At 40.6% G+C, this 21,448-nt stretch overlaps 1 protein-coding gene across 1 annotated transcript in view; it reads right to left on the bottom strand.

Annotated features, from left to right (window-relative positions):
* The window catches only part of TET1 (tet methylcytosine dioxygenase 1), a 133,069-nt gene extending 111,881 nt beyond the window's left edge, over positions 1-21,188 (bottom strand). The window contains exon 1 of the mRNA XM_022590733.2: positions 19,106-21,188. Within this exon, the coding sequence (XP_022446441.2) occupies positions 19,106-21,013 (1,908 nt within the window). The 5' untranslated portion in view covers positions 21,014-21,188. The remainder of the gene's footprint in view (positions 1-19,105) is intronic.
* Positions 21,189-21,448: the final 260 nt, after the last annotated feature.

Genomic DNA, 21,448 nt, shown 5'->3' with positions numbered 1-21,448 from the left:
TATGGAGCTCAAGGTTATACCCGTGTTAACTGTGCAGATTTAAATGAAAAACTTGCCTATCTTTATCAGGAATGTTTTAGCCTAAACGATTATAATGGCGTTTCCATAGACACTCTTAATGACTAGTTAAGAAAATGCAATTTTCCCCCAAATCTGTTTGATTTACCTGAGTTCCAAACACTTATTCAAAGTGTACATTAGCTCTTGCTATTCAAAATAAAATAAATGGTTCTTAATGTTTTTACTAGATATTTATAAACTGTGAATTGATATTTTCCTTGCTCATAACAACAGTTCTTTCATGCACATCATTTGAGAATAAGTCAAACTGCATTCACTGGTGCTGTGATTGTGTCCAGCTTTATGAATATATATACCATATTTTTATAAGGCTACTTTTGCTAATCATCACCATAAATGAAGCATTAGTGGGTTTGGGGAGGGGGTGGTGGGGATGAAGGACCACTACAACTAACAATTCTCTTAATCATAACTATGTATGTGATAAAAGAAAATTAATTTAGATTTTTTGAAAAGAAAGTATTATTTCCTCATGGCTTGTCCACCTTAAGATGTTACATCAAACAATATCAAAATATGATCTTCTACAAGATCAGTATGTCCTTGGTGGGATCCAAATCCCAATGATGCTTATTAACTATGGGACCCGGAGTAAGTTAACCCCCCATAGACTCAGTGAGGGACAAAGCTGACTTTAGGGTTAAATGCTGTAATGGCTATGAAAAAAGCTTCTGGTATGGCAGCTGACTTGCAGGTGGTTCCACTACAGCAACGGAGAATGATGGCTGTCACATGAACATGTACAAATAAACAAGGTATTAAGCAATTAAAACTCATTTAAGGGCTTCCCTGGTGGCGCAGTGGTTGAGAGTCCGCCTGCCGATGCAGGGGACACGGGTTCGTGCCCCGGTCTGGGAAGATCCCACATGCCGCGGAGCGGCTGGGCCCGTGAGCCATGGCTGCTGAGCCTGAGCGTCCGGAGCCTGTGCTCCGCAACGGGAGGGGCCACAACAGTGAGAGGCCCGCGTACCGCAAAAAAAAAAAAAAAAAAAAAGATTCTTTTCTCTTTTAATTTTTATTGAAGTATAGTTGACTTACAATGTTGTGTTAGTTTCTTTCTTTTTTTTTTTTGGCTGTGCCGTGTGGCGTGCAAGATCTTAGTTCACCCACCAGGGATCGACCCTGTGCCCCCTGCATTGGGAGCATGGAGTCTTAACCACTGGACCTCCAGGGAAGTCCCTAGGGAGCTTTTTTTTGGTGTGTTAGTTTCTGGTGTACAGCAAAATGATTCAGTTGCATGTATATATGCACATATATATATTCTTTTTTAGATTCTTTCCCATCATGGGTTATTACAAGATACTGAATATAGTTTCCTGTGCTATACAGTGCTATATAGTTTCCTGTGCTATATAGTTTCCTTGTTAAAATGAACCTAGTATAAGATTCTATTACAACATTTCTTTCAAAGTTTCAAAAGTCTAAAAGATAGCAGCAATCACCTTAGCAGGGCTATCCTTAACCAGTCCACATTTTGGTCCCACTTCTCTCTATCCTCCAGGTTCTTCATATTTGGCTTCTTCCCCTTGCTCAGAAACATGGTGGTTAATTTTATTTATTTATTTATTATTTTGGCCATGCCACGCCGCTTGTGGGATTTTAGTTCCCTGACCAGGGATCGAACCCTGGCCCTCGGTAGCTGAAGTGTTGAGTCCCAACTAATGGACCTCCAGGAAATTCCCGGGAACATGGTGCTTTAAATGAGCACTTACCATCGAAGCCAAGGGCTCTAATCCAAGATCAACTGTGTAGTCTTAGACAAGTTACTTGGCCTGTCTAAGCCTCAGTGTCTTACTTTATACATTGGGGGAAGAATGTATGTTTCATAGGATCATTACAAGGATTACATGAGATAATGAGCATGTCAGTGCTTAATAGAGTACCGGGCACTTAGTGAGTACTCAGTATATAATAGTTGTTATTAACCCCTTCAGATATCAATGTTTACTACATACCAGTTCCACATCTATGACTAGTATCATTTAATTCAACCAACATTTGTTTGGTGGCTACCAAATGACAGGCACTACACAATGTTTGTGTCCCCCCAAAATTCATTTTTTGAAATCCTAAAGCCCAATATAATATTAGAAGATGGGGCCTTTGGGAGATGCTTAAGTCATGAGGGTAGAACCCTCACGAATGGGATTAGTGCCTTCTAAAAGAAGATCCAGAGAGTTCCCTAGCCTCTTCCACCATGTGAGGACACAGTGAGAAGGCACAAACCATGAACCAGGAAGTGGGCTTCACCAGAATTCAACCATGCTGGTGCCTTCTCCAGAACTATGAGCAATAAATTTCTGTTGTTTATAAGCCAACCTGTCTGCAGTATTTTGTTATAGCAGCCCAAACGGACTAAGACAGACTTGAATAGACACTTCTCCAAAAAAGATATACAAATGGTCAATAAGGACATGATAAGATGCTTGATATCATTAGTCATTAGAGAAATGCAAATCAAAACCATCCTGGAATACCACTTCACACTGACTAGGAAGGCAATAATCAGAAAATCAGATAATAAGTTTTTTTGGTTTGTTTTTTTTTTTTTGCGGTACGCGGGCCTCTCACTGTTGTGGCCTCTCCTGTTGCAGAGCACAGGCTCCGGACGCGCAGGCTCAGTGGCCATGGCTCACAGGCCTAGCCACTCCGCGGCATGTGGGATCTTCCCGGAGCGGGGCATGAACCCGTGTCCCCTGCATCGGCAGGCGGACTCCCAACCACTGCGCCACCAGGGAAGCCCCAGATAGTAAGTTTTGATGAGGATTGTTGAATCTAAAATGGTACAGCTACTTTGGAAAACAGTCTGGCAATTCCTTAAAGTTAAACAAAGAGTTACCATATGACCCAGCAGTTCCAATCCTAGGGATATACCCGTAATAAATGAAAACACATGTCCACCAAAAAAACCTGTACACAAATGTTCATAAATGCATTATTCATAGTAGCCAAAAAGTAGAAACAACTCAGAAGTCCATCAACTGATGAATGTTTATACAAAATGTGGTTTATTCATGCAATGAAATATTATTCAGCCATAAAAGGGAACGAAGTACTGATAAATGCTATGACATGGATGAAACTTGAAAACATTATGCTAAAGTAAAAGAAGCCAGATACAAAAGACCAAATATTGTATGGTTCCATTTACATGAAATGCCCAGAATAGGCAAATCCATAAAGACAAAAAGCAAATTAGTGGTTACCAGGAGCTGAGGGAGAGAAGAATGGGGAGTCACTGCTTAATTATACTGGGTTTCTTTTTTGGGGTGATGAACGTGTTCTAGAATTAGATTGTGGTAAAGGTTGCACAACTTTGTAAATATACTAAAGACCGGGAATTCCTTGGCGGTCCAGTGGTTAGTACTCCGTGCTTCCACTGCAGGGGGCACTGGTTCGATGCCTGTTCGGGGAACTAAGATCCTGCAAGCTCTGCAGGCAAAAAAAAAAAAAATATATATATATATATATAAAACCACTATTGCACTATTGTATACTTTCAAAAGAGTGAATTTCATGATACATGAATTAGATCTCAGTTTTTTAAAAAGAAGAAATTGTTTGATTCTCCTTTATCATAATGGAAAGAGTGCCTCTACTACTTGCTAGCCAGGGGAAATTAATACATTTTTTAATGTGGGTTTCCATTTCCTTGTCTGCTAAATGAGAGTCCTAATACTTACACTTCATGGGTCACTGTCAGGATCAAATATGGTAACATTAAGCCTTCTAGCACAGTGTCTGGCCCATAGTAGACTCTCAATAAATGTTCATTTTTTCCCTTTCTCCTTTCCTTTGCCAGTCTCCTGCACTGCAAGTCAAAGAAGTTTAAATTTTGTTAAAATCTTATGTACTTAATTATCAATGAAGACAAAGTTCCCTGGTTACTGACTTTTTTAAAAGAAATAAGTTAAACACTACTTTGTTTTGTTTTCCTTGTTTTATTGATTTTTGTTTGTTTTGACATCTCATAGTGTACCAGAAATGTCCCTAGAAAATGGAAGTAGGTGAATAAAGAAGGTAATTTAATTTTATGTTGCCTAGTAGACAAATCTCCCTGCAATTCTGTGTTAATTCCTAAACAAGTTACTTACTCCTGCAAGTGTGGAGGAAACTAACACACACACACACACACACACACACACACACACACACACTTTTCTCTCTAAATCTAAACTGGATCAGCTCCCTCCAAAAGTCCATGGCTTGGATCAACTGTGGGCTTCCACTGTCTTGTCCTCCCACTTCCTCCTGTCTTGATCCTACTTTTGCCCTTTAACAGAAAACTCACCACAAAATGGTGTTCCATATGAAATATGATACGAAAATGAGCTATGTAGTGTAAATATCTAGAATATGGCAGAAACACCAAAACCCTCTCATTATACAAGGACAAGAAAATAACTGTGGCATCGTCTCGCCGGAAACCACAGCTATAATTCTGCATCACATGGGAACAGTGAAACCAATTCATTCATAATCCTAATGCTCTTGCAGGAAAAATGCATTTGCAGATCCTATGAAATGGTGTGTACTGGCTAATTCTGAGGACTTTAGTTACTTTCCTCTAAGTAACGTGAGTCAGGTAGCAAGAGGGAAATGGGTGAAAGTAATGAAATGAATAGGCAAATCTCTTCAAGGATAAAATAATAACCACCACATTAAGCACCTACTATGTAGCAAGGACTCTACCAGACCCTTTGTAGACATCACTTCTGTTCCTCAGGCATCCCTGCTTCAGGGGTCTATCACAATGTTACAAATAGATCCATTCTCACACTGATGACCACATGGGGGGAATATAGGATCTTAGTATAACTTAACCAGAGTAACAGTTGTCAATTTCACTCCTTCAAAGTCTTAAAAGATTGGTGCGACCCCCTTACTTGTTTTTACTTTGGGGAGTAGGAGACATGATTTATATTTCTGTGAAATCTAACGAAAGGTAAAGACCATCTCTCCAGAAAAATGCATATAAAACAATATGTTAAAAAACAAAAAACATGGGGCTTCCCTGGTGGCGCCGTGGTTGAGAGTCCGCCTGCCGATGCAGGGGACACGGGTTTGTGCCCCGGTCCGGGAGGATCCTACATGCCGCGGAGCGGCTAGGCCCATGAGCCATGGCCGCTGAGCCTGCACGTCCGGAGCCTGTGCTCCGCAACGGGAGAGGCCACAACAGTGAGAGGCCCGCGTAACGCAAAAAAAAAACCAAAAACCAAAAAAAACACAATATGTTACATATAATTTTGAGGGAATGGGATCACAGAGCACTGAAGCCCATCCAGATTAAAAACCTCTGATGTAGAAGTTCTAACTTTATGATTTTTGAAACATCATATGAAAGACAAGTGTTGGGATCATTTAAACCAGGATCAAATTAGTCTTAGGAACTCTTGTCTAGCAACCAAAAAACATGTAGAAAATTTAGTGGGACTTAAGCACTAATATAATAATAATAACTTTAAAATTCTGGGTTTTTCCATGGTAGCTAAAAATATACCAAGTACCTAATCTGATCTGGCTAGTGTCCAGTCATTTAGCTACACTAATGAGATATGCTTAAATGCTGGCTCAACCCCCATCTTTGAGAGGGCATGAAGATGTGTTTACCAGAAAGAAGGTAAAAGAAACTTTAGTTTCTCTTTTTGAGAGAAGGAAATGGACCTGACTTTCCAAAACCTACCTGTACTACAAACTTCAGGTTTCCAAAAGTGGTAAAGATTTAGAAACCATTAGGCAATAATAAATCATTAACAAAATACTAAATTTTTTGGTTATGCTAATACTTCTAGCTTGAAATACAGGACTAGTAGATTCCAGTGTCAAGAACATAGTTTGAGGGGACTTCGCTGGTGGTCCAGTGGCAAAGAATCCTCCTTGCAATGCAGGGGATGCAGGTTGGATCCCTGGTCAGGGAACTAAGATCCCACATGTCGTGGGGCAACTAAGCCCGCGTGCCACAACTACTGACCTCCTGTGCCTCAACTAGAGCTGGCCTGCCACAAACTACAGGGCCCACGCACTCTGGAGCCTGTGTGCCACAGCTAGAGAGAGAAAACCCGCACGCCACAACTAGAGAGAAGCCCACACACCACAACAGAGAGCCCGTGCTGCAACAAAAGATCCTGCATGCCACAACTAAGACCCAATGCAGCCAAAAAAAAAAAAAAAAAAAAAAAAGAACATAATTTGAAATGGGACCCAAAATAATTCATCCAGTCATGAAAAGTAATTTAGTAGGTTATGTTTGTTTACCCAAAGGAATATTATACACATACTTTTTAAATCTTTACAAATTTTTACTTACAAGGGAAATGTTGATGATATACTGAGAAAAAAAGAAGAAAAAATTTTACCTCATTCAACTTTAAAGATGTTATTTATTTTTTTCTGTGTGTGTGTATACACGGTTAGTTTTATCGTAACAAAGCAATTTGTATACTTTTTTTTTTTTTTTTGGCCGCGTTGGGCCTTCGTTGCTGCACAGGCTTTCTTTAGTTGCGGCGAGCAGGTGCTACTTTTCGTGCAGTGCGTGGGCTTCTTATTGTGGTGGCACGGGCTCTAGATGCCCGGGCTTCAGTAGTTGTGGCATGCGGGCTCAGTAGTTGTGGCACATGGGCTTAGTTGCTCCACGGCACGTGGGAGCTTCCCAGACCAGGGATTGAACCTGTGTCCCCTACATTGGCAGGCAGATTCTTAACCACTGCACCACCAAAGAAGCCCACAATTTGTATACTTTTAACGTTTACAACTGAGCATCATATTTCCAGTGAAACAAAAAGAAAAAATTTAAAAACTATGTTATTTTTTAAACGCAGGGACCTCCCTGGTGGTCCAGTGGTTAAGACTTCGCCTTCCAATGAAGGGAGGTGAGTGTTCGATCCCTGGTTGGGGAGCTAAGATCCCATACGCCTCAGGGCCAAAAAATCAAAACATAAAACAGAAGCAATATTGTAACAAATTAAATAAAGACTCTAAAAATGGTCCACATCAAAAAAATCTTTTAAAAACTAAATGCAGAAAAAACACTGGAAGCAAATATGCCTATATACTCATCGTGGTTGCATCTAGGTAGTAGAATTAAAGTTTGTCTTTTTCCTGCTTGTAAGCTTTCCAAATGCAAATTACACTACTTTGATTTTATCACTTTTTAAAGTAACACAAGCTCTTTATGTAGAAATTCAAACCATGTATAAAAATTTAAGCAAAATTTAAACTCACTTATTTTCTAATACACCCATCCTCCATCCAAAAACTCTAGTCCTCAGAGGTAAACACTTCCAACAGTTTGGTTTGGTAGGTATGTATCCTTCTAGAATTGTTTTTCTAAACTCCATTTACAATTAGAAAAAGCATCATTTTGAGCTTTCATGGTCCTTTTCCCTTTAGAACTTTGAGGTGTCCAAACTTTGCATCTTCGTATAACTCATAATCACAAATGGACATGGCAGTAATTTTAAACAACACAAGCAGCTGCTTTTCAAGCTTTTTTGTGTGTGTGTGTGGTATGCGGGCCTCTCACTGTTGCGGAGCACAGGCTCCCGACGCGCAGGCTCAGCGGCCATGGCTCACGGGCCCAGCCGCTCCGCGGCATGTGGGATCTTCCCGGACCGGGGCACGAACCCGTGTCCCCTACATCGGCAGGCGGACTCTCAACCACTGCGCCACCAGGGAAGCCCTTTAAACATATTTTTAAAACACTGTGTACTTCCTATAAACTTTTTTCTCAAGTCCTTTACTTGAATTTCTGCTACAGACATCCCATGATCCTAATATCTTTGGTACTTAAAAATGACATATATAGAATAAACCCCAAAATGTTTTGAGGTACTAGCTGCTAAGATGATATATTAAGTACACATGGGATATAATGGTTTACAGTGCACTTTTTTTTTTAAGAGACATTGGTATGTGAGATAGGCTGAATCTTACATTTTTTATGAGATTTCATTCATTCATTGAATCATTTGTTCAGCAAACATGTATTGAGCACCTGTGATGTGCTAGCACCCTCTATAGCCTGAGCTTGGGCTTTAGAAGTAATTTAAACATCTCACTTCTAATCACTGCTTTCTCACCATGCCCTTTTTTTAAAAAACTGTAGCAGTGTTAACAGGACATAAATAAATCAGAAAAGAGCAAGATTTCTCTTGTTGCTTACTAGCAGACATGAAGAGCTGATGATAGATAATTAGCCAAAACTTTCTGGATAATCATGACTTGAGCACTGAGTCTCATTATCAAGGTAATAACCTGAATTGCTTAGATTAGTTTGATTCATTTGCTAGCTGTGTCTTATTTTAATATGATAATAGTACAAAAATATATGATCCCACCTTCTCTCCTAGCTGGTTACACTAGTGCCACATCCATCATAGTACTACAGTGACTGGCTACTTTATAGGGAGAATGCCTTTTTTTTTTTTTTTTTTTTGCTGTACGCGGGCCTCTTACTGTTGTGGCCTCTCCCGTTGCGGAGCACAGGCTCCGGACGCACAGGCTCAGCGGCCATGGCTCACGGGCCTAGCCGCTCCGCGGCATGTGGGATCTTCCCAGACCGGGGCACGAACCCGTGTCCCCTGCATCGGCAGGCGGACTCTCAACCACTGCGCCACCAGGGAAGCCCGGGAGAATGACTTTTGCAGCTTTGAAACCATCAACTCTTGAAATATTACCCTGGAATAAAAATATCAAGAAGCTGACCAACAAAGACACGGGGAGATAAGCTCTGGAGCAAAATAAACATGTACCAAACTACAGTGCTCACTAGTAAGTGATAGTATAACTTGGATTATACTGATACTAGATGAAGGTGTTAAGTCAGTTTCACACATTTTTCTTTCTGGATAAGATGGTCTACACAAAATGGCAAGGTAAGATTTGAACCATACTGACAAGATTCCAGAAATTAACACCCACCAGTCATAATCAATCAAGATCAGCATGGTTTTGTTTGCATGCTTGGGGTTTATTTTTTATTTATTTATTTATTTAATTGAAGTATACTTGATTTACAATGTTGTATTCATTTTTGGTGTGTAGCAAAATGGTTCAGTTATACATATATATACATATTCTAAACATGCAAAGATCCTAGACGCCACAGGCTTTTTTTCCTATGGTCAGCTCTGTGGTGAGGTATGCTACTGAAGTCTCAGTAGTGATCCTAAGAGATTCCTTAAAGGCACATTTAGGGACATATAACATCTGCCCTCAATTGCAAGAGTTGGTAGCAAAAATTTGTTCCATATGCCATATATAACATATGCCAAAATGAAATCTGGCTGTTTGAAAACACTGAGAAAAGCAGTGGCCAGAAGAGGCCTGTCCCACGCAACTCCCACTAAAATGGATAAAATAAAATTAAACAAGTATGTCAACCAATTCTGAAGGGACATCTCCGGAACTAGACTGTTATCACACTATCCACAGGACAGTGAACAGTCAGTGGTTCAATCTGTATCATATAATACTATTTAACTTTTACCTTTTCAAGCACAAACTATATAGGTATTGCTATTTTCCCAGGTGTAATTTCTATTAGCTAAGAAGGTAGCATGGTAATAAATAGCACATTTTACAGTGTTATCTAATATACTGCTATTAATGTAACCAAGCATATAATAACCCTTTAATATTTGGAGGAAAAAAATCAATATTAACTGGAGTAGGGAATTCCCTGGTTGTCCAATGGTTAGCACATGGAGCTTTCACTGCCATGGCCCAAGTTCAATCCCTAGTCGGGGAACTAAAATCCCACAAGCTGCCTGGCATGGCAAAACAAAAACAAACAAAAAAACCCAAGAAACAAAAAATAATTGGAGTAAATATTAAGAGACTGTTTCACTTTGGCAACCAACTCACAAACTGCTTAGTCATTCAATTCATATTACTTAAATGTGTGATACTATACCAAATCATCAAGCTATAGATATATAATTCAAAACACTGCCCTCAGAAGCATATCTACAAACAACTGTGTTTTGTTGTCGTTGTTGTTTTTGAACATACTAAAAAGTGTGTGAAAGTGTAGCCTGGCCAAAGCACCTACCCTTTAAGTCCCTAAAAAGCACCTCTCCCCCGCCTTTTAACATCACTCACTATTCAATAAATAGAATAATGCATATGTCTCAGTATGCTAAATTACAAATGCAAAATGAGGAATACCTATCCAGGAGCAAATTCCTAGATGACTATGAGTTATAAAGTTAATGGTTTTAATTAACTGTATTTCTGAATATGGAGAACACTAAGCTGAACTAAACTTGGCAAAAAATAACACTTTATCTCTTGGCCAAAGAGATCACTGGGAAGACTATCTAATCACCTTGTTGTTCAATTAAAAGAAACAATTGGGGGACAAAAATATAATCTATGATCAAAAAAAAGAGTAGATCAAAATTGTTTTTACTTCTCCCAGACATTAGTAGTTAACATTCTGAGAAATGGCATATGCCTTTGGGGGCTAAGTATATTTTAGAAGAAAAAAATTCTAACAGTTCTGTTTTTAAAATGTACATTTGTTTCATATAATAAAATATTATTATAGGGCTTCCATGGTGGCGCAGTGGTTGGGAGTCCGCCTGCCGATTCAGGGGACACGGGTTCGAGCCCTGGTCCGGGGGATCCCACATGCCGCGGAGCAACTGGGCCCGTGAGCCACGGCTGCTGAGCCCGCGTGCCATGGCTACTGGAGTCCAGGTGCCTAGAGCCCGTGCTCTGCAGAGGGGAAGGCCACTGCAATGGGAAGCCCACGCACTGGAAGGAAGAGTGGCCCCCGCTTGCTGCAACTAGAGAAAGCCTGTGCACAGCAACGAAGACCCAACGAAGCCAAAATACATAAATTAATATATATATATTATTATAAATAAATAATAAAATAAATATTCTAATAATAAAAATATTAACATTTAAAAACTGTAAATGTATTTTCTCTTTCTCACTCCAACTCTCAATAATAAGTAAAATAATTCTGATGTGAGGAACAAATACATGAAATATATTTGCTTACCAATATTCTTACTTATCAAAGTAACTGGGCTTCAATCATTGATGTGTGTAAAATAAATATCAAAAAATTTTGATATCAAATACCTAAAAATAAAACAAACTAAATAACTATATTGAAAGCTACAAAATGTTATTGAAAGAAAGTAAGTCATAAATAAAGATATACTATGGTCATGAACTGGAAGATTCAATATTGTAAAAATGTCAATCTCAGGGCTTCCCTGGTGGCGCAGTGGTTGAGAGTCCGCCTGCCTATGCAGGGGACACGGATTCGTGCCCCGATCCGGGAAGATCCCGCATGTCGCGGAGCGGCTGGGCCCGTGAGCCATGGCCGCTGAGCCTGCGCGTTCGGAGCCTGTGCTCCGCAACGGGAGAGGCCCCAACAGTGAGAGGCCCGCATACCGCAAAAAAAAAAAAAAAAAAATGTCAATCTCTTCAAACTGATAAGAGGGGGTATAGCTCAGTGGTAGAGCAATTGACTGCAAACTGATGTATAGATTCAACACAAACAATAAAAATTCCAACAGGGTTTTTGGTGGAAATTTACAAGCTGATTCAAAAATTTTGATGAAGGGATTTCCCTTGTGGTCCTGTGGCTAAGACTCCGAACTCCCAATGCAGGGGGCCTGGGTTCGATCCCTGGTCAGGGAGCTGGATCCCACATGCCACAACTAAGAGTTTGCATGCCACAGCTAAAAAGACTCCGCGGGCTTCCCTGGTGGCGCAGTGGTTAGGAATCTGCCTGCCAATGCAGGGGACACGGATTCGAGTCCTGGTTCGGGAAGATCCCACATGCCACAGAGCAGTTAGGCCTGTGCACCACAACTGCAGAAGCCTGTGTGCCTAGAGTCCATGCTCTGCAACAAGAGAAGCCATCACAATGAGAAGCCCATGCACCGCAACGAAGAGTAACCCCTGCTCTCCGCAACTAGAGAAAGCCTGCGCGCAGCAACGAAGACCCAGTGCAGCCAAAAATAAACAAATAGGGCTTCCCTGGTGGCGCAGTGGTTGGGGGTCCGCCTGCCGATGCGGGGGGCGCAGGTTCGTGCCCCAGTCCGGGAGGGTCCGGCGTGCCGCAGAGCGGCCGTGCCCGTGGGCCATGGCTGCTGGGCATGCGCGTCCGGAGCCTGTGCTCCGCGGCAGGAGAGGCCGCGGCGGTGAGGGGCCCGCGTACCGCAAAATAAATAAATAAATAAATAAAATGAACAAATTTATTTTAAAAAAAAAGACTCCGCATGCAGCAACAAAGATCCCACACGCACGCGGCAACTAAGACCCAGTGCAGCCAAATAAATAAATAAATACACATATTAAAAAATTTTTTTTGATGAAAATACAAAAAACCAAAAAAATAGCCCAAATAAATATTGAAAACAAAACTGAAGGACTTATACTACCAGTCAGCAAGACTGGTTGTAAAGCCTAGTAATGAGAGTTCAGACAGAAAAATAGACAAAAGGCCAATGAAACAGTCTAGAAACAGATTGAGAACTAATCAATCACTTGATTTGTGACAAAGTTGATGTTGTAGTGGGGAAAGGATAGTCATTTCAGTAATGGTGCTGGTCAAGTAGATATCCCTATGAAAAAGAATGAATCTTGACTCCTATCTCATGTGATACACAAAAGTCAATTCCAGTTTGTACATCTAAACGTGAAAGGTTTTAAAAAGTAACTTTTTAAGAAGAAAACAAAAAAGAACATCTTCATGACCTTGGAATTTGCAAAAAACAGACAAAATTTTCTCTTTTTTAAAGAATTTATTTATTCATTTTATATTTTATTTTTGCTGCGTTGGGTCTTTGTTGCTGTGCGCGGGCTTTCTCTAGTTGTGGCGAGCAGGGGCCTACTCTTCCTTCTGGTGCTATGGCCCCTCACTGCGGTGGCTTCTCTTGTTGCAGAGCACGGGCTCTAGGTGCACGGGCTTCAGTAGTTGTGGCATGCAGGCTCAATATTTGTGGCGCATAGGCTTAGTTACTCCGAGGCATGTGGGATCTTCCCGGACCAGGGCTTGAACCCGTGTCCCCTGCATTGGCACGCGGATTCTTAACCACTGTGCCACCAGGGAAGTCCAAATAAATTTTCTTAAACAGGAAATAAAAAGTTATCGTAAAGGAGAGGATTGGTAAACTGGACTACATTAAAGTTAAGAATTTCTGTTCATTAAAAAGCACAATTGGGACTTCCCTGGTGGCACAGTGGTTAAGAATCCCCCTGCCAATGCCGGGGACACAGCTTCAAGCCCTGGTCCGAGAAGATCCCACATGTCACGGAGCAACTAAGCCGGTGCACCACAACTACTGAGCCTGCTGTGCCACAACTACTGAAGGCCACGTGCTAAGAGCCCGTGCTCTGCAACAAGAGAAGCCACTGCAATGAGAAGCCCGCACACCGCAAGAGTAGATCCCGCTTGCCGCAACTAAAGAAAGCCCACGCACAGCAACAAAGACCCAACGCAGCCATAAATAAATAAATAAAAAGTTCCGTTAAAAAAAAATACTATAGAGACTTTAACATAGAAAAAAAAAAGTGTCCAGGGAATTCTCTGGTGGTCCAGTGGTTAGGACTCTGTGCTTCCACTGCAGGGGGCAAGTTTGATCCCTGGTGGGGAAACTAAGATCCCACAAGCTGCGTGGCCAGCCCACCAACCCCCGCCCCAAAAAAATCTATAGTAGTACTGCTATGCTCATTCTACTGTTCAGTTCTGTACTGTAACATTTCACTTCCCATTAACAATAGAATGGATACAGGTATTGTGATATATACAAACAATGGAATACTACACTGCAACAAGAATGAACAACTATAACTATAAGCAACATTACTGGCAAATCTTATAAACATAATATTAAGCAAAAGAAGACAGAAACAAATGAGTGTACAACTGTTCCTTGCTCGCTCAGAATGAAATTCCTCAGAGAAGTGTTCCCTATGTTCTCCTCTGCCTCTCCACGCATTGCTGGATGCGTAAGTCTCTCTACTGTCAGAGCTCAGTATAAGGACAACACAATACATTCTTCAGAATCAGCTTTGTCAGGGGCAAGGGCGATCTTTTGGGGGAGGGGGAAAGCAAGAGAATATGAATATCATCAACTATAGGGGACCTTTGAAATAGAAAATAAACAAATAATTAAAATTGTATTTCAAATGAACAGCATAACTACATTGAAGCATTAGGGTGGTGTGTGTGTGTGTGTGTGTGTGTGAGAGAGAGAACTAATTCAACATATGCATATTCTAACTTTTGAACACACCACTGACATTTCAGCAACAACGATAATACCTATTAACAAGATCTTGGTTTCTAAGTATCATTCTCCACCAAAAAGAACCAAGTTTCCTTGGATAAACAGCTGGTCATCTGGTCTGGGGCAGGATGGAAAATAGAAAACCTTAGAACACTTGTCCCAGAAAATAAAGAATTATTCAAACAATGGTTGAAGGTGCTCCCTGGCCAGATTTGGGGAAATTTGAGCAACAAAATAAGTAATGATAATAAAGGAGTGTAACTTACTGAATATAACAAAAATCTACAGGTTCACACTGAAACAAACAAGAAGAAAAAGCTCTTCTTTGGAGTTTAAAACTAATTAACAGATTTAGAAGAAACAATGGAAACAGAACCACAATTTGGCAACTATCAGGCAAAAACCACTGATGAACATTAAAATTGGGGAGTGAAAGTTTGAGGGATAGCAGTATATTTACATGTCTTGATCTCTCTGTAAGATATTTATTAAATACAAAGTGAAAAATACTGATTTTACAATGGAGAAATCTGGAAGACGCTACCTTTAACCAAGTGATCAAAATTAAGATCACGAATAGTGGGACAAATGGACATTACGTCCCTCCTGTAAGAAGGTATTCATACAAAAATGTATAATCCAAATCTAGTCATGAGGAAGCATTAGACAAACCCAAAGTGAGGGACAAAATAAGTAATCTGCACTTTGCAAAAGAAGCAATGTCATTAAAAACAAATGTTGAGGGCTTCCCTGGTGGCGCAGTGGTTGAGAGTCCGCCTGCCGATGCAGGGGACACGGGTTCGTACCCCAGTCCGGGAGGATCCCACATGCCGCGGAGCTGCTGGGCCCGTGAGCCATGGCCCCTGAGCTTGCGCGTCCGGAGCCTGTGCTCCGCAACGGGAGAGGCCACAACAGTGAGAGGCCCGGCTACCGCAAAAAAAAAAAAAAAAAAAAAAAAAAAAAATGTTGAGGAACTATTCTAAACCAAAAAAAAAAGAGTACATATTATATGATTCCATTTATATCAAACTCTAGAAAATGCAAACTAATGTAATGATTAAAAATAGAGGCAGTTTTATTCTTTCAAAAGAAAAGAAGTTTAATTCCTCTGGTTTCTCAGGCTGCAGGACAGTTAGTGACTTTGTGCTCCTAATTTTTAAATCTGTAACTCCCAAAAGACACACAACTAGCCAAAATGAGGCACAGTGGAAATCTTTTCAAAACCACATTTCATACAATTTCCCTACTCTCCATCAAAACTTATAATGGAAAATGTTTATGTTCTAGTTTTCTGAGACAAATTCTAAAAATAAGCTAATGCATCTCTCAGTGCACACACACACACACAAAAAGTACATATTATATGATTCCATTTATATCAAACTCTAGAAAATGCAAACTAATGTATAGTGACAGAAAGAGTGTTTTCCTGAGGAGAAAGGGTGCAGGTAGGAGAGAAGGGACTATGAAGGGGTACAAAGAAATTTGGGGGAGTAATGAATTTTGACTGTGGTAATGTTCACACAGTGTATACGTATGTCAGACTTACCAAACTACTCTTTAAATATGTGCAGTTTATTATATGTCAATTATACCTCAGTAAAATTGTTTTAAAAGTTTGAGGAACTATTCCAAATTAAAGGAGGTCAAAAGGATATTTTCTTATAGGCAAAATATGAATAAAGTCTGTGGGCTATATAATAATAATGGCTCAATGTTAACTTGCTAATTTTGATAATAATAGGAGAGAACATCCTTGTTTTTAGGAAATATATTCTCTAGTATGCAAGGATAAAGGGATATCATGTCTATGAAAACCTTACTCTCAGTTGATTCAGAAAAAAATATACACATGGGGAGGAGCTAAAAAGAGATATAAAGTAATATGATAAAATATTATCATTTGGCTGAAAGATAAACCAAATTCTCGATACTACTCTTGCAATATTTCTATAAAACTGACATGTCAAAATAAAAGGGTTTTTTGTTTTGTTTTTAATAAAGAATGTGGTGCTTAGGAGATTGTGAGCTATAGCCAAGGTATTCATTCATTCATTAACAAATACTGGTTTTTCTCACACGGATGGACCTTGACAACAGTGGTCACACTTGCTTGCCAGAGCAAGTTTACAGAAATAAACCACATGCCAACATCTAAATTTCTAAACCTGATTATTTGAGTTACAAATATATTCTTTTCATTTAACTAACAAGTGTTTATTTAGCACCTATCACTGTACCAAGGCTAGATAGGCACTAGAAAAACAAAGTCCCCTGGAATGAAACCGGGGGAGCATGCACAGATACAGGTGTGGCACAGGGAGGGGTGAGTGAATGGGTGGAGTCTTGTCAGATAGGGAAAGGAAGAATATGTACCATGAGCAAGGACACTGAGGCAGGATCATGCACGGTGAGCTTGGGGATATATAAGTAGCTGGATACAGCTGAAACTTCAAGTATAATGTGAGAAGTGACAGCAAACAAGACAGAGGAGATCAGTCATGCCAAGATCTTGAATATTGGCACCTTCCCACATCACCAGTGGTCCAGTGATAAAGAATCCGCCTTCCAATGCAGGGGACCCAGGTTTGATCCCTGGTCGGGGAACTAGGATCCCACATGCTGCGGGGCAAATAAGCCCACATGCCACAACTACTGAGCCTGCGTGCCTAAACTAGAGAGCCCACGTGCTGCAAACTACAGAGCCCACACCCTCTGGAGCCCACATGCCACAGCTAGAGACAGAAAACCTGCACGCCACAACTAGAGAGAAGCTCACGTGCTGCAAGACCCAACACATCCAAAAAATAATAAATAAATATATTTTTAAAAAATCTTGGTATTCCATGCTAAGAAAGCTAGGCTTCATCTACAACTGGAAGGCACTGAAAACTTTGCTCTATTTTCTTTTGTTTTGAGTGAGATAAATTACATATACAGAAGAGCACTAAATGTATTAAACTAGGAGAAACAGGGTTACAGAAAGAAAACTTGAACTGTACCTAAGGAGAATTGTTGTTCAACATCCTGACTTCCCAGATAGCTGGTGCCCTCAACCCAGAGTAGAAGTGCAATAAATACTTGCTGATAATAAAGATGACACTGAAATTGTCCCGGTATGAGGTAAAGGCTCAACTACAGCTGGAGCCAAGAAAATGGAGAGATAGAAGTGCTCTGATGTTGTAGAACAAGAGATACTACAAGAGTGAGAGAAAGGCATTAAACATGACTGAATTTTCCATTTTGGGTGACCGTGTAGACAGTAAGTCGTTAACGAAAAATGTAATGCAAGAGGAGGAGCCAGTTTAGAAAAGAAGAAAACAGGGCTTCCCTGGTGGCGCAGTGGTTGAGAGTCTGCCTGCCGATGCAGGGGACACGGGTTCGTGCCCCGGTCCGGGAAGATCCCACATGCCGCGGAGCAGCTGGACCCGTGAGCCATGGCCGCTGAGCCTGCGCGACCGGAGCCTGTGCTCCGCAACGGGAGAGGCCAGAACAGTGAGAGGCCCGCGTACCGCAAAAAAAAAAAAAAAGAGAACAAACTTGTTTATACCTATTAGAGATAGAGTACCTTTGGCAACAATGGACAACAATGTCTATTGGCAATGTTACAAATCAGGAGCTTATCAGGGAGATCACTCTTGTTATAAAAATATTGCTACTAAGTGTTTTAGATGTAAGTATGTAGGCTATTAAGCTACTGGCCACATTTTGATCTACTCCCACACGTGTGAAGTGACTTGAGTAAAGAAGATAGTTCATTGCAGTAAGATTTATAATAACAAAATATTTTAGAAATATTAAATGTCATCAATACATGATTGGCTAAATGTCTGATCTCTTATTTGCAATGTGCCAGTCAAATAGGAAGTCAGCATTTTTGGACATAATTTAAGTCCAGAATGAAATAGAAAAAAGGTTGACTGAAATTAAGTTCATAATATTTTAAATTAATCTATTCTACTACACCCATATTCATAGTAGACTCAAAATAAATATAACTTCAAGTGAGTAATCTAAAAATCATAAAACACCATAGCTGACAGGTATTTTAATTAAAGCAAGTTTGCTTTAATTAAAGCAAGTTTGAGTATTAACCAACCTCCATAAAATCCTTTAAACAAAGTCTAAGGCAACCAATATTTTTACTACCTTAGTTTCATAACTGTAATAATAAGTACAAATGTTTGTATGTCACTTTGGAGTTTAAAAACCATTTTCAACTTCTGATTAGCATTGAATCTCAACAATCCTGTGAGCAGGTGAAAATCACAAGCCAAAAGTTGAGACGAAAGCTTTATCATTACTATACCTCCAAGGCAAAGTTTTAAGATTAAAGATAGAGACAGTTTTATTCTTTCAAAAGAAAAGAAGTTTATTTCCTCTGGTTTCTCAGGCTGCAGGATAGTTATTGACTTTGTGCTCCTAATTTTTAAATCTGTAACTCCCAAAAAAAAGACACACAACTGGCCAAAATGAGGCACAGTGGAAATCTTTCCAAAACCACATTTCATACAATTTCCCTATTCTCCATCAAAACTTATAATGGAAAATGTTTATGTTCTAGTTTTCTGAGACAAATTCTAAAAATAAGCTAATGCATCACTCAGTGCCCAAGACGGACTTCAGGTAGGTCCACAAATTCCTATAAGCAACTTAAAGCAACATTTTACCAAAGCAAAAGGATGTAACACAGAAGCAAATTGTCTCCACACAAATCACACTACTAAGTCTCACAGGTGTCCCCAGCCCCTTGGGTATTTACTTACCTCCAAAGGCACAATGATGGATGGCTTCTTTTTCAGTTCCTCACATTTCCTCTTCTTACAGATCTGATGGCTGTTCTTTCTATTCTTGCAGTAGGTACATTCACCACAATTGGTCTTCTGCTGGCAGGGCTCACAGATCCCACATCGCTTTCGTTTCTTCTTTTCCAAAGTAGGTAGCAAAGTTGTGTAGGAAGGAGAAGAGGAGGTACTGACAAGTGACACTGGCCTAGACACCACTGTGGTGTTGATGTCAACCATGCTGGTGGCACTGATCTGGGAGCTCTCTCCTTCCAATTTGCTGGGACTGGCCTGGGAGAGGCGGACAATGCCTTGTGAAGCATGGTGGAGTCTTCTCTCAGGGGCTATTGTGAACCCCTGAGTGTTAGCTGGCAGAAAGCTTATATGAACCTTCTTCTTATTTTCTATATTGTTTATAGCCATTGCGGGAGGTACCGAACTTATCTCTGAGTTTGATGATGGTTGAGGAGTGTGACCTAAGCCCGAAGGCAAAATCTGCATAGTGCCCTGGACCTCAAGCCCAGATGAAACAGTGCTCTGGGGCTCAGGCCATTCTGGGAGAGCATTACAGGTAGCAATTGGGTTAAGAGGAGCAGGAAGAAAGATATCGGGGTCTGAGGCAGTACCACCAACCATACCGAGGACTTGTTGATTTAAGATAGCACCAAAGACCTCTCCTTGGACTGGAATAGCACCAGGAATCTCTGGTGGGTCTGGGGTCTGACCCAGAGGCTCTCCATGAACTGGGTTAGCACCAGGAACTTCCCATTGATGTGGGACAGCACTAAAGGCCTGTCCTAGGACAGGGGTGGTATCAGCAACTTCCTGTTCATCTGGGGTAGATTTGAGTACCTCTTGATGATCTGGTTTAGCACCAAGGGTTTCTTGTTCTGAACCTGCCAAGAGGAGTTGTATTAATGAGGTAGGATATATTGACCCACCAGTAGACAAACAGTTTCTAAGGTCCAATTCAGGTACAACCTTATTAAAGCTGGAGGTGGGGCAGCAATCATGTTCACTTTTGATGGGATCCAGGTAAGAATCAGATAGCTTAAGAGATTCTACTCGTGAACCCAAATCTTCTAACTGAATGCTGGGGTTTCCTTCAGAGGTAACCCTGAGGGCTGCTTTTTGGAGCAAAGGAACACAGAAAGTGTCCTGAGCAAACATTCTAGGGGAATCACTAATATCATTCAATGTCTCTCTAGAGAATAGTCCTTCACCACCACGTGTCCCTTCCAGTGACCCAGAAAGAACCTCTGCTGCAGGGCCACTATGAGTAGAGTGATTTATTTTGGAATCCTCCACACTTTGGGACCAAGACTGGGTTGTCTCTTGGCTCTCGTTTTTTATTAATGATGCATTTTGTATGCCAATTAGATTCTTTATATCAGGAGGGATTGAGGGGTCTTGCACTGGGACTGAATCACTTTCTGAGTGCTTTACTCCCATGTCAGTAAGTACCTTATAATCACACTCATGTTGCTTTCCTAGATTCTTAGGCGGTGAAACTTTCTTGGGTTTGGCTATGACCGCTGGGGGTTGGGAGAGTCGTCTGCTAAGAGAGGTGCTTCGGAGAGCCATTGTAAACCCATTGCAAGTTAAGGACTCTGGGTTCTGAAAAAGAACCTCAGTCCTATCCAAATTCATTCGTGCTGCTCCAGCTCTTGTCAGAAGGCTTCTGACTGGCATAGGCAGTTTGGGTTCTGTTTTTCTCTTAACACCTCTTTCTTGAATTAATTGCTTTAATTTTCCAGGGCTCACAGTCTTGACTGTCGCCACATTTTTGTTGGCTGGCTTAGATCCCTTCTTCAGTTGGCTGTTTTTCTTTTTGTTTAAATCTTCCCTCCTGACTAATTTGGAAGGCCTTGCATGGCGAGATCGAGACATAGCTATGGAGCAGGAAAAACTGAAAGGGCATGAGGAAAAGAGTCATTGGTCCTTTGGAAAGTCTCACTTCTGAGGAGAATCCGGATGCACCATGGTTGTGCTCAGTCACAGGAGGTTTTGGTCTGAAATAACAATGACAAAACATTGGGAGTGAGTCTTTTTCCTATGCATTCCCTCATTTGAAATAGAATATTTACTAGCAAGTATTAATTAAAATTAAGGAGCTGAGAATGTTGACTGTAAAAGGAAAATATAATAGACATAAAACATACTAAAGTATCCTATAAATCCTGGATTCACAAATAAAGCTCCTTTAACTTTAATTTCTGTGACAACTGATTAAGGTGATGAAGTTGTTTGAATAAGTTAAGCATGGGAGTTTCTTTACATTAGAAACCGCAACCATGGACTTCCCTGGTGGCGCAGTGGTTAAGA

The sequence above is a fragment of the Delphinapterus leucas genome, chromosome 16, assembly GCF_059928025.1.
Source record: "Delphinapterus leucas isolate spDelLeu-1000000601 "Yukka" chromosome 16, BTC_Dleu_Yukka2, whole genome shotgun sequence".
Taxonomy (NCBI): Eukaryota; Metazoa; Chordata; class Mammalia; order Artiodactyla; family Monodontidae; genus Delphinapterus; species Delphinapterus leucas.
Note: the sequence above shows the minus strand (reverse complement) of the source record. Positions and strands in the feature narration are given on the sequence as shown.